This window comes from Vigna unguiculata, chromosome 3, assembly GCF_004118075.2.
Source record: "Vigna unguiculata cultivar IT97K-499-35 chromosome 3, ASM411807v1, whole genome shotgun sequence".
NCBI lineage: Eukaryota > Viridiplantae > Streptophyta > Magnoliopsida > Fabales > Fabaceae > Vigna > Vigna unguiculata.
In genome coordinates this window covers 62,860,380-62,874,002 of record NC_040281.1, presented here as the reverse complement: position 1 = coordinate 62,874,002, position 13,623 = coordinate 62,860,380, and the positions used below count along the sequence as shown (strand labels likewise).

General features: G+C 33.5%; 3 protein-coding genes across 4 annotated transcripts; 2 read left to right on the top strand and 1 right to left on the bottom strand.

Annotated features, from left to right (window-relative positions):
• Positions 1–762: 762 nt before the first annotated feature.
• On the bottom strand, positions 763–4,144 carry LOC114178504 (vesicle-associated membrane protein 724). The gene is made up of 5 exons (XM_028064444.1): positions 3,789–4,144; positions 2,510–2,651; positions 2,277–2,397; positions 1,683–1,745; positions 763–1,276 (listed from the first exon to the last, which is right to left on the bottom strand). The coding sequence occupies exons 1-5, from the start codon at positions 3,976–3,978 to the stop codon at positions 1,127–1,129; spliced, it is 666 nt and encodes a 221-aa protein (XP_027920245.1). The 5' UTR covers positions 3,979–4,144; the 3' UTR covers positions 763–1,126.
• Positions 4,145–5,880: 1,736 nt separating this feature from the next.
• LOC114178503 (probable xyloglucan galactosyltransferase GT19) lies at positions 5,881–9,534 on the top strand. 2 transcript variants are annotated; one of them, XM_028064443.1, is made up of 5 exons: positions 5,881–7,908; positions 8,296–8,336; positions 8,859–8,961; positions 9,035–9,109; positions 9,231–9,534. In XM_028064443.1, exon 1 carries the CDS (start codon positions 6,058–6,060, stop codon positions 7,399–7,401), a length of 1,344 nt encoding a protein of 447 aa, XP_027920244.1. In that variant the 5' UTR covers positions 5,881–6,057; the 3' UTR covers positions 7,402–7,908; positions 8,296–8,336; positions 8,859–8,961; positions 9,035–9,109; positions 9,231–9,534. The 2 variants fall into 2 exon arrangements, with proteins under 2 accessions (XP_027920244.1, XP_027920243.1); XM_028064442.1 differs by having other exon boundaries at positions 9,035–9,534.
• LOC114175569 lies at positions 7,670–9,785 on the top strand. Its single transcript, XM_028060322.1, has 5 exons — positions 7,670–7,727; positions 7,830–7,908; positions 8,859–8,961; positions 9,035–9,109; positions 9,726–9,785. Exons 1-5 carry the CDS (start codon positions 7,670–7,672, stop codon positions 9,783–9,785), a joined length of 375 nt encoding a protein of 124 aa, XP_027916123.1.
• Positions 9,786–13,623: the final 3,838 nt, after the last annotated feature.

Below are 13,623 nucleotides of genomic sequence, written 5' to 3'. Positions count from 1 at the left end.
TTTTCTTCTTCGTTTCTCTGTTTTATTAAGAAATTCGTTCAGATAAAAATTTAAGATTTTGTTGATAAAACTAGGGACGGTATGAACAAGCACATCGATAGTAAACTAATTATTATAGATGTAAAATATTTATTAAAATATTTTATTTTTCTTTCTTATTAAGAAATTCATCCAAATATACACATAATTAGCTAACTAATAAACTTCTAAACGTAATTAAGTCTTTAATTAATAAACTAGTCATTAAATATAAATCTACGAAAAAAAATATAAGTATATAAATTTTATTATATATTTTATTATATATCATTACAATTATAATAATTTTATTTTTATTTCGTAATTTAAATTATAGCCATATTAAGTTTCTCCGTTAAACCTTTTATGATATATAATTTTCACATAATATAATATAATTAAATATTAATTACTCTAATTTGTAATGGTAAATCCCTTTTAATTTAAACTTCAAAAAATTAAAAAATAATTTAACAAATGCCTAAACTAATACAATACTCGATATGAATATTCAATATTTGTAATTGAAAGTTTAAAAATAAGTAAAAATGAATAAAAAATAGAAATAAATATATAAAAGATATTCATAAAAGAAAATGAAACAAATTTAAAAACAAGTTGAAACAACTTATAAAGTAAAAGTTTCTAAATTAAGCTACTTCCTGAACATTATTTTAGTTGTCAAGCTAGTTATAAACTAATCAAATAACTAGTTTAGTGATTTTACCAAATTAAATCTAAATCTTCGATAGCTCACCATCATCAATTCACATTACCATCAAATTTGCCAGAATTAGCAAACATACATGCTGTAAAGAGACAGAAACACTTTTCTATACTTAAAGTAAAGAAGAAAAGGGAAACAAATTAAGAGTGTAGAGTTTGACAAGACCAAACAGTCCAGCATATGATACATTACAGATACACCCAATCTTCTCTCTAAGATTTTTCAAGAATATCGTATATCATTATCAACCAACAAAGAAGGTAGGAAACTTTTTTTCTCCAGTTGCCAAATTCCCCCTCCTAAGCAGATTTTTGCTAAAACTTCAAACAAATTTCTCTTTAAACATCACTTAAATACCTATCCGTAAACTTCCATTTCTTGCTAATTTGCACAGTTGAATCCGTGGCAGACAGAAAGCCAGATAACCAGAACCAAAAGCAACAAAATTCCAAGAACAACCAATTTAATTTTCATGTTCTGATACCACATCTTCCGACGGACTTGAGTTCCCTTCTTTCTGAACTCCTGGGCCTGAAAATCAGAGACCCTTCAGCCCTAGACAACATTAGATTACAAATGAAAGGGGGTGTTTGTTTAAAGTTAAGGTTTTTGCATTCCTGGAAATTTAATTCATGGGAATGTTACGACTGGAAATTTTTCCCAAGGCATGTCTAAAAATACGTTTGTTTAGTTTTTATATTTGTAAACTACTTCTAATATAGGTTATAAAGTAACTTCCCCTTTTCCATGAGAATATACCCACCGGTTAGCAGCAGGGGAATAAAAATTGTTCCTGAGAATAAAACATATCCAGAAATATTTTTTATAACCTTCTAACAAGCACAGGAATATACATTCTCACTTTCATATTCCCAGGAATGCAAAAAGATTCTGTCAAACAAACGCCTCCAAAGATGTCAAACCTCATTCAACTTACTTGTGAGTGCAATGTCTCAGACTTGTCGGCTAGAATAGTTAGATTTTCTCCTCTATCAATGGCCTGAAAATACGTATAGCAAAAACAAAGTTGGCAATGTATGTCACTTTCTTGTTTAACATTTTTCAATCAATGCATCCAGTAAAGACAACTCAATATACTGATGATCTTAATACAACCAGGACAACATAGAGGAAAAGGTATATATGATACAGAATTTAACAGGTTATGATTTAGTCACTGATCCAGTGACAGGGAGGAAAAGCCAAGGATAGAAGCATATCGCTTCTCCAAAGTTTTTTATTGTGCTCTAAAATTTCAATTCTTGAAATTTCCCAAAGAAATATAAGGAGGTACACATAAACTTAGTGATTTTTTCCAAACGACCTGAAAAAGTTGCAATAAAACAAGCAAATGACTAATATAGCAATCTTCAAAACCACATTTCCCCCTCTCGATCATTTATTTCATTGAGGTAATATACATAACAATGGATTGAAGGTTAGTAAACCAGGATGAATAAGACAACTGCACAGGGAAATGACTGAAACTATCCTAAAAAATCCCACGTCTCAATCTAAAACGTAAACATACCTTATCAATGTTCTCTAACATGATACTCTTAACTTCTGAAACTTGAGCCTTCACTTTTATTAGCTTTTCAATCTCTTCAGCATGGTCTATTATATACTTCATGTGCTCTTTCATTACTGGTCTGCAAATGTGCATACGTATTATTTAACATTTTTATACAATTTATTTTTCTATTCAACCATTGAATTATGAGTAAACATCAACATGAATAACTTGGAAAGAAATAAGCATACCCAAACTCCTTGTTGAGACTTTTGGCAACAGCTGTGTCAGCCTTTCCACCCCCATATCTTTTCCTAAAGTCCGCTTTGACACGTTCTAGGAAAGCAATAGAGATCTGCTTGCTCACAGATTCCTTGGCAACAACACAGTAAGCTGCAATTTCACATTGATCCGAAATGGAAATCATCAATAGTGTGCTCCGATTGGCTTCACGATGAGAAAAAGCAACTAATTTTTCATGGTGAAGATAAAGAAACAATAGTTGCTTCTAACTTTTCATGGTATTATGTCAGAGGGAATTGATTCTTGGATGTTATCCAAACTGGACCAAACACACTATAAGAAGATAAAATCCACACGACTGCAACTCAATGTTTCAGTAACTCTGAGTTGCTGCAAAGATGAGAATAAACAGAAAATTGCACAAAGCAAAAGAACACACAAAATTTATGTAACTCGGCCAATGTGACCTATACTCAAAGTCGATTGAGATTTACTTAATTTTTTCAAAGAACAGATAAAGAGACTCAAAATGAGTGATAAAGTGAACATCTTAATCTTTTATCCTCACTCACCACTTAGAATTTGGAAGCAAACTCATGAAGTGAGAGTTGCCTCTCATGTTCCATTATATACACTATAAGGGCCATATCACTAGTCAACGTAACGTGTCCAACACAATTCAATAAACCATTAAAAGGAAATACACAAAAACAGCTCTAGTAACCTTACCTTTTTTTTCTGTCTTTCAAAAATTTTGAGCTTCAAAATATCGGGTAAGGTTACAATTGGAGCCAGCTCATTAACAGAATGTTTGGAAGTAGACGGTTTGGTTCAGAAACCAAGGGAAGTGGAACATACATATCAAGGGGTCGCATGGTTGGTTAAACTAACAGGAGAGAAAAACACCGACATTTGGAATTGACAACTGTTCCTTCGTCCCTCATAGCCTTGTTTCTATGGCAGCCTAAGTCCAACCCAAGACAAAATCATAACTTCAGAACAAACACTTGATTCTAATTCTCATCAATAAACCACCTTAAATGGAGCAGGAGAACCCAAATGCCGTTTTTCACCATGCACTTGTTTGGAATGAAAAAATAACAAAACTTGGACACGAACCCCAAAAAGTAAGGAAAACCCACAAAAAAAAAGAGATATATGTGAGCCAGTTTGATGCGACAAAGTAGATCCAGCAGTTAAAGTGTGAATTAAAGTGGTATAAGGTGCAGGTTGAGAGGAAGATGCAGCAAAGAGAAGAAGCAAGAGATCGAAGGAGAGAAGCAGTACCGTAACCATCTTCGACGAGAAAATTGAAGGTGTGGTGGTCACAATTGTAGGTGAACTTGTTATTGGAAGAGGGTAGTTTCTGAAGACACTGAGCTGCAATTGCAGGGAAGTTTCCGGTGAACTCGGTGTACTCTGCTAACACCACCGTCCCCCGAGCCACGAAACTGTATATAAACGATTCTTGACTCATTGCTCTCTCTGCAACTCACAACTCAGAAGCAGTGAGAGAGAGAGAGAGAGAGAGAGAGAGAGAGAGAGAGAGAGGAAAGAGAACTTTGTTTACTTAGTTGTTGGTATTTGGAACTTCAAGGCCGCGTTTGGTTTTCTACTTTTTCTTCGTCTGAAAGAAAGAAATAAATTGTGGAAGAATACAACGGTTGATTGAAAAGTGTTTCTCATCCGAAAATATACCAATGTGCAACTACTTATTTATTAATTAATTAATTAATTATAGTTATTGCAATTATTATTAAATTGCGTGATATTAAGTTACGTCCATTTTCTCTTGTATTTTTGAGCTGGAATTGTTGACTGACTTTGACTGAGTTTGAAAAGAGATTAATCAATATTCATTATTAAAGTGTTTAATTTAATAAAAGAGAAGTGCATAATGATGATTAAGTAAAATTGGTAGGTAAAATTAGTAGGGAACTGGGGAAGGGTTTGCTTTATTTTTATTGCCTTTTGCCCCGATTTCCTCGATTTGATTGGATTTGTTCCTTACTTAAACTACACTGCCTCATAACGATGGATTCGGATCTTGCCATAAATTGTACTTTTTATTTATTTATTTAAATATAAGAACAAAAAAATTTAACATTATTATTTCAAGATACTTTTATCCTCAACTTATACTATCTCTGGTAAACATGAGTACAGATAGTTATAAAATTATTATTTTATGGAATCAAGAGAAGTTAAACAGACTTAATTAATGTAAAAATTTATTTATTTACATTTATATCCAAATCAAACAGTAACTTGAATGTAGGAATTGGGGTTAGGGATTTTTTTTCGAATAATAAAAATGTATTTTATTATTCAATTGTATAATTAATGCAGTGCTACTGAGGCATTTAAAAAATGTCCTTTTGTTAAGGATACCCTTGCTATGTTACATTAAATAGGATGGTTCAATAAAATTACGATGTACTTTGTAAAGGTGATTTCATAAAGAAATTGCAGCTGTGAGAATTGGTTAATTCAATTTTCTGGTGGCTTTATTGATGATTTAAGTATTCCCGGGGACACCGGTGAGAAAAAGAATTGGGGTACTCTGGTTGAGTTATTTTCTCATTGCATAGTCCTTACTAATCTTTTATTTACAGTATAGCCATCTTAATAAGTGTTTACAAAGCCGCACTAGTAATTAAATTGAACAATTATTTTTAATTGATTTATTACTCTAATTTTTTTAATTGGTTCAATTTGATTTCTGAAATTTTGAAAAATTAAATTTGATCTTCAAGTTTTTAGAAGATTTAATTTGGTATTATTATTTTTGAAAATGATTTAGTTTACTCAAACTTTATATACCGTTGAATTGTTATTGTGCAATAAAATCATAGATGAAGTTATCGGATGTAATTAACATTATTTTAATCGTTCTCTTTGATATTTTCTTAATTAAGTATATTGAGTATGATATTAAATTGATTTATTTTAAAAGTGAGATATAAAATTGAAACTTTTAAAAGTTCGAAAATCAAATTAATCAAACTAAAAAATTTGGGAGAATAAATTAATAATTATAATAAATGAAAATACACCAAATATATGATACCGGTAATTATTATCTTTGGATTAAAAAAAATAAGATTGTTTAGATGGAGTGAAGGAAATTAAAAATTTAGTACAGATTATATATATGTAGAAAATAAAATATATTTTATTGGTTCGGTTTCGAAATGAGAAGAACTCATAATTTTTTTCTTTACGGTTATCTTCCCATTTATTATTTACGAGGGACTGTAGTTAAATTATTAATTGTTGTCATTAAAGCACTGATAATAAAGAAACTTAAAACATCATTAATTGATTTTAAATAAAATTAGTAAAACTTGAGTATTTAACTTACTTGCATTAGGATATAGATTGATTTGACTTTTTTGTTAGTGTCTGAGTTGTCCGTGTTGTCCGTGTTTGTTTCTAGTGAAGCCGTTATTCGAAGAGAGGGGTGAAGGAGTGAAAGGAACATGTGATAGAAGAAGAAGCAGGCGTGGTTTTCATTAGGAATTATTTTGGTGTGGTTGAGGTGAGATTGGAATCGATGAGACAGCGTTGGATGAACAGAAAGAGAGGAATGGGGATGTTGAAAGGTAGCGGATGGGCGTTGGTGATGTTAATGATGTTGTCGGTGTGGAAAATGGCGGCATCATCGGAAGAGGAGGAATGCGAGAACCGATGGATCCACATAAGGAAGCTACCTTCGAGGTTCAACCTGGATCTGCTGGCAAACTGTTCTGAGTATCCCATGTTGGACGACCTGTGCCCCTACCTCGGAAACCACGGTCTGGGACAGAAAACCCATAACCGCTCCCGGAGTTGGTACCGAACCGACCCGTCAATGCTGGAACTGGTTTTCCACCGTCGGATGCTGGAGTACCCCTGCCTCACGCAAGATCCCCTGCGTGCAAACGCAATCTATCTCCCCTACTACGCCGGCCTTGACGCCATACGCTACCTCTACGGCCCAGAATCAAACTTCAGCGCCCTACACGGCCTCCATCTTTTCCACTTCCTCCAACAAGACAACCCCCAAATCTGGGCCCGCCACATGGCCCACGACCACTTCCTCGTCATGGCCCGCCCCGCCTGGGACTTCTCCCAACCCCTCAGCAACGACCCTCCCATCTGGGGCACCTCCTTCCTCGAGTTGCCCCAATTTTTTAACCTCACCGCCCTCACGCTCGAGGCCCGCGCCTGGCCCTGGCAGGAACACGCCGTTCCCTATCCCACCTCCTTCCACCCTCTCAACCTCGGACTCCTCGAATCCTGGATCACACGGGGCCGTCGCTCCAAGCGCTCCATCCTCGCGCTGTTCGCCGGCGGTGGAGGCGGATCCTCGTCGCCCAACATCCGTCGGAGCATACGCAGCGAGTGCGAGAACGCCACCTCGGACCCCTCGTACGAGAAGTTGTGCGAGATCGTGGACTGCTCCAACGGGGTTTGCGAGCACGACCCTATTCGGTTCATGCGGCCCATGCTGCAGGCGAGTTTCTGCTTGCAGCCTCCCGGGGACACTCCCACGCGCCGGTCCACGTTCGACGCGATACTGGCGGGGTGCATACCGGTTTTCTTTGAGGACCTTTCGGCCAAGTCGCAGTACGGGTGGCATCTGCCGGAGAACGAGTTTGAGGATTTCTCTGTGTTTATTCCGAAGGAGGAGGTTGTGTTCAGGGGGTTGAGGATTTTGAACGTCTTGCAACGGATACCTAGGGCTAAGGTTAGGAGCTTGCGGCAAAGGGTTTTGGCGTTGATACCGAATGTCTTGTACAGGAAGCATGATAGTTCTCCCGGTCTCAAAGCTAAGAAGGATGCATTTGATTTGGCCATTGATGGTACACTGGATAAGATTCGATCCAGGGTCCGAGAACTTGATTTTGTTATCTGAATCTAATCGTGATTTTCTTTTTGTTTCTTTCCTTATAGGCTCCTAGTTACTCGTTTAGGGTGTACCTTTTTGGCCATTAATCAATAGAACTTCACACAAAAGATTAGTTTCTGGCACCTGTGCACTGAATTGTGACAGCGCATCTACAAATTATTTGTGTCATCAGCATTTGCTTTTCTTTGGAAGTTTCTTTTTCTAGTTCAGACCAGGAAAATGTTGGACTAGTGATAAGGAATAGGTGTTTTTGCAGTCTTGTCGAGTAATTTGTATGGATCAGCTAGGATTGATGATTCACAAGGCTTTCATCACGATTCTGTATCTGTACTGTACATGTTATATTGTATGACGACGATTCTCGGGAATTGAATTGCTAATCCTGTTTATTATATTATGATCATTTCACTATGGTTTCTTTGAGAATTTGGGAGGGGAATTTGAGCCTACACACGAGAAAGGGAATGAGGTTTCACTGTTTGTTGACGAGCACAGGCGAAAACTGAACTCCAGGTTAACTTTTATTTTTTTAGGGGATGAAATTCTTCAAACATTTATGTGTGTTCTTCTTTCCTTTCCTCTTAGATTGAGTTGAGATATCCCACATATCTGATTTGTTTTACATAAATTATTTTTATGAAGCGCACTTTTTTTTTTTCTTGTGCAGTTAGGGAAATGCTTTACCATCTGTACTTAATTTATTCTCCGTTCTTCCCTAGTGGATCATATGATATTACAAACGTTTTAATTAATACTTTTTTTTAGAGTGTACTCTAGCTTGGATTTTATTTCTGCCAGGCAGTTTTTGTATTTCGAATCTGTTGTTACTGCACTGCTTACAAGAAAATTTATAATTCTGTTTCTGTAAATCTCATTTTTCCTTGTTTTTTTCCTGTGTAGATTGCATTTAGAGCCTGGCAAAGCCTACCGTTTTTCTCAAGGTTATATCATTTCACTGCTTTTTATGCTTTTGGTGTGTTCTGAATTCATGGCTCGTATATGAGTGCTTAATCTGATCTAGGTTTGAGACTTGAAAGTTATCTATCTAATACTCAAGCTAAGAGGCACTGTTCAAGTTATCAAATCATTGCTGATCTAGGATAATATTAATGATGATTAAGTGGATTTATTACATTAGAAGTCTACAAATACAATAAGCCCTTTCATTGGTCATAAAAGATTAGCATAGTGCCGCCTTAGTCTTCCAGTGATTTTTTGACCAGTCCTTTATAATATAGAATATAGTGATGTTCAGATCTTTGAAAGGCTTGTATAGTGAAAAAAAATCTTTACTAGATTAATATACTAACAAAATTATAGGTGGAAGACCAATTTAGGGGTTTTCTCAAAAGAAAGATCTTACAATTGCTAAGCTCCTGCTTTTGTGATCCCATAAGTATTTGGCTTAAATGTGTTACTAAGTTACAAAGTTTGCTCCGTAACGGCTATTGTATAATTTCCAGGCCTTGGGTTGAATATAAGGGTACAGTTCCACAAAATGAATTGCAGAGTAAGCAAAGGGATCTAGAGCTGGAGGCCAATGCATTAGTTTCCTTGGGAGAAAGAGTAAGTTGTTATGTTCGTAAATTGCTTTTTGTAAGTGACATCAGGTTCTGAAAATCTTCACCTTGCGATATAGATTTCTGTTGATATATTACCATATGATGAAGCTGCTAAGATTTGCGGAGGGAGTCTTCCTGATTATATTTCTAAGGTCAGTGTATAAAAGATATATTCTTAATGCAAATAATTTCCCGTGTTCTTTACACTTAACTAGTTAGCTTTTCTGTAACCAATAGCCATAATACCTTTCATGTCACATGTTATCTTACAAGGTGGCTGTGGGCAAGACCTTTTTGTTCTTCTGGATAACTGTCAAAGTTCCACTGGCAACATTACAGTACTGTATTTTTGCATCCCTTTGCATCAGGAATATTCCAGCATATAAGTCATTCCATTGTTCTCTTTTGCATTCCATTTTTTCCGATCGCTGCCTTCTTGTATTTGTGTTTTTGTCAGTCACTATGACTGACTTCTTGCCCTGTACTAGAATGGTTTCTGAAATTTGCACTTTAAGTTTGAACATGTCTGCAAGATTGGTTTGATATGATATTTTTTATGTAAGTTTGCTCTTTGTAATCAGCAGGCTTCACTCTTTGTAAGTGGCACAAATGAATTTCTTTCACCGAAACTGTTGAATTAATAAAAACTTTTTTGTTCAAAGACCTATTACTTGGTTTATAAAAAGATAAACTTCTATTAATTTTATTTGTTTGCTTGGTAACAATTTTGTGTTATATGCTTGTGTAATCTGTGTGTAATTTGATCAGGTTTCTCAAAATCGGTCGAAGAAGAGGCTAACAAAAGTCTCTTACAAAGTGGAATCCTAGTTATATGCGGTTGAGTCTGATGCTGTGATAAGCATCACAGAAAACTAGCTGATTTTGTAGTTTCTATTTAGGTCCTTACTAAATATAAACTTCTTTTGTAATCTTTTACAAAAAACAAGAAGATTGTAAAATAAACAAAGGCTTTATACTAGTTAAAACCATCTCATGTATTATGTAACTGGGAAAATCTGTCACATGACACACCATTATCCGCTTGGACATGCCATATTCTCTTAAATCCAAATCCTGGTTCTAATTTCCAAAATTCAAACTAATCAACAACCCTTCGATTTGCTTGAAACTCACGCGTATTGATATGTTGACTACTAGGCAATATCTTTGAAATGCAGGTCCTCTCTAAAGAGTTTATGCAGGTCACGATCACAATGATTTTGATCTTTCTCTGTCCCAGCTGTTCTCATGCTAATGAGATAATTGAATTGCTTAAAGTTTAAAAATAAATGGGTGGTGCCGATGAGTTTGGCACCTTGTGAAAAGTCGAAACTCTTTTTCATTTACATACTTTTATTGATAACTGTTAAAAATAAAAAAATAATTTTTACAATTTTCAGTATAAATATATTATAAATATAAGAGTAACAACATATATATCACGTGAAATATAGCACTCTCAATTCTATGTTATAAATGTAATCTCTAAATTTGCTATTATTATAAACTGTGTTTGCAGATTGGATTGGATATGATTTAAAGACAATAATTATCTGATTTAATAGCTTCAATTTTCTTAATTCATCATCGAATCAGTTTAAAATGTATACCATTTTCAATTTCATCTTAAAATAAATAAACAGGCTATATGTGGAACCGAATGCTGATACCGAAAAGCTATACGTAAAAGTTCTACAAACTCTCATCTTTTAATTCTATAGCCATATATTTTAGTGCCTCATGTCAAATTGTTACTGTATTTTGCTATTTGCCAGTGTTGTCGTATCCGTGTGTAAATTATTTTGATTTGGTTCATTTACTTTTTATGTTAGTATTATTTGTTCAGATAACAAACCTTCTGATACACCATAATCTTAGATACAGTTTCTCTTGGTTTTAAATATTAAATTCAGTTTCCTTTGGTTTTATATTTTCGAAGTTCAAAATGCAATTTGTCTTTTCCTTGTAATGCTGGTGCACATCTATTTTATCCGATTATCAATTGACAAGAATCAGTTTTCCTATCACCTTACAGGTAAAATCTGATGGAATTGTAAGTTTGAAGAATGAAAGTTGTTTTTTTTCTTTTGTTGAAGATGTCTCATCCATTATTTTGTAGACATCCTTGGTTTTTATTTATTTATTTATTTATTATTATTATGTGATCATGTCTATCGATCTGCTGCATTGCTGACATTCAACCCTTTCCTCTATTCCACTGTAAGTTTCTTTACCCACTGCATGCAGAAATGGCAAGTTGCAGAAAATTACTGAAATCACCTTTCAGTTTAGGTCCTTTTCATCTGTTCTGAAGCCTTTTCACTCATTCTATCAGAATATTATGGTCCACAACGAATTGTGATAAATAAACCGTTTTTTAATTGTGTAAACTCTTCTTTTCATGATTTTACTTTCTCATGCGCACCTCCTCCTGCACCCTTTTTCTGTTGTGGTCCATTCGATTCTATTTTCTCCAATTTTTAATATTTGTAACTATTGTTGTATTTTAGCTCATTTTACAGATAGTGTAATTGGTAGGTAGATCATCACACAGCAGAAAGAAAACCGTAACAAACCTGAGTTGGAAACATGATAATTTGGATCCTCTGAAGTTTAAAATCCTGGTGCAGTTGGATCCAAGCATTTCCCCTTCTACTGTTTCTTCCATTATTTATAGCTTTTGTGTCATTTTTTAAGTTCATTAAATGTTTCTTCCACTTTCTGAATCCTGCTGCACAAATATTTATCTGGGATGGGGGAATCTATTATAGTTGCAGATTTTGCAGCATGGATGAAGATTCTCTTCTGTTACTTAAAAGTGGGTCATGGAAGGAGAAAAACACATGCTTATGTAGTCTAATAATAATTATTTTCAATATCATGATGGGATGATGCTTCAAAAAGTGAAAATGAACTTGGAATTATTTAAAATTCATTAAGCTGTTTTTGCTATATAATGAACAAATTTTAGATTATAAAAACTGGTTAGTTTTTTTTTTTCCTTTTAGCTATATGGGATTTGTCAGAAAAGGGTGGAACTGAGAACTCGACAAATCTGTCACCAAAGTCGGTAAAAGTGATTATTCGATGGGCTACTTCATTATTACGTGTCTCCTGTTCTAGCATTTTTCCCTACTATTAATTTGTTTCCCTTTAATAAATATTTAATATAAGGATTTTCTGAAAAAATATGATTTTATAAGTGTTTCTTTTTTTCAAATTTTAAACGAGTTCCGAATGTCATTATTTTTAAGTGTTTCTTTTTTTCAAATTTTAGCATACCACATCAACATAACTTAATAGAAGGTTCTTAAAAGATTTAGACTTTAGTTCATTGAATTGAAGCTTCTTATAATATTTAGATCTTAATGTTAAGATGTTAGTTAAAACATAACCTTAAATTTCCATTAGTTTTAACACAATTTTGTAAGTAATAGCTCTTGCAAATAACACAATTTAGTCAATAGTAAAAACAGTCACAAATTTAAAATATTTGAAGGTTTTGTAAATCAAAGACGAGTACTCGAGTTCCCGACAATTTAAACTAAAAGAAAAATGGATGCAGGTGACTTTGGGGGTGGGTTTTTCTCTTGAAACAAAAATTGATTTAATAGGTGAATAATGTGATGTATGTTTGTAAGGACATTCTAATTATTATTTGTTTATGATTGTTAGAGAAGATGTGTGTTTGATTTAAAGAAAATAGGAACTAAATATGTTGAGAAAAGAAAAATAAACATATTTCATTGGTTAGTAAACTAAAAATATGTAAGAAATAGAGAAAAATATATATTAAAACCTATATAATTGAATAGAAAATAAAAAATAAAAATATCAATAGAAATAATTAAGAAATAATATAATAAGTCTACCTAGTTTTTCTTATTTCAAGCTAAATGATCAGTATTGTTTTATTTCTCATTCTCTCCGCTCCCCCATAAGTTGGTGTGTTTGTTTTCAGACATATAAGGTTTACAAAGACGAAAAATAAAGAGGTAATTGTATTTGAATTCACTCAAATTCATTCTCAGAAATCTACTTTTGGAATCAAACACAACCTAATAAACTATTTGTACATAATCCAATGCACAATTATATTATAAATATTGCATGACACACAAAATAAAATATACCAAACATTTATCAATAATAATAAATTTAAGAAATATTAATTTGAAAAGGATAAAAACAAATTTAGGTTAAAATTTAAAACATATCACAAAATCATGAAACCATATATACCTAGAATGCATCTTATGTGTTTAACAAAAGTTAAATATATTAATGGTATGTTTGTTTTTAAGGATGCATGAGAGAAGTGTTATAGGTGGCATCAATTGGTCCGTGACAAAGACTAAGTGGACTGGATCATAATCGAATGAATCCTGACATTTGGGCTTATATTACACTTTTAACTAAAATAAGTTATGTCCTGACTAATGACTATAATTTTTAATCTAGTGATAAACGTTTAATCCTAACAATTGGTATCAGAGACGAGATATGATTCCTATAATGACAATTGCTAAGCGCTCGAACTTAACAAAAAGAAAAGACAAGATACATGTAATTTGTTTTAAGGGAAGCAAAAAAAATTAACCGAGATTTGTAGAAAAAAAATACATCATTACACACTATTTTTACCAATTTATTTCTATCTTTTAAT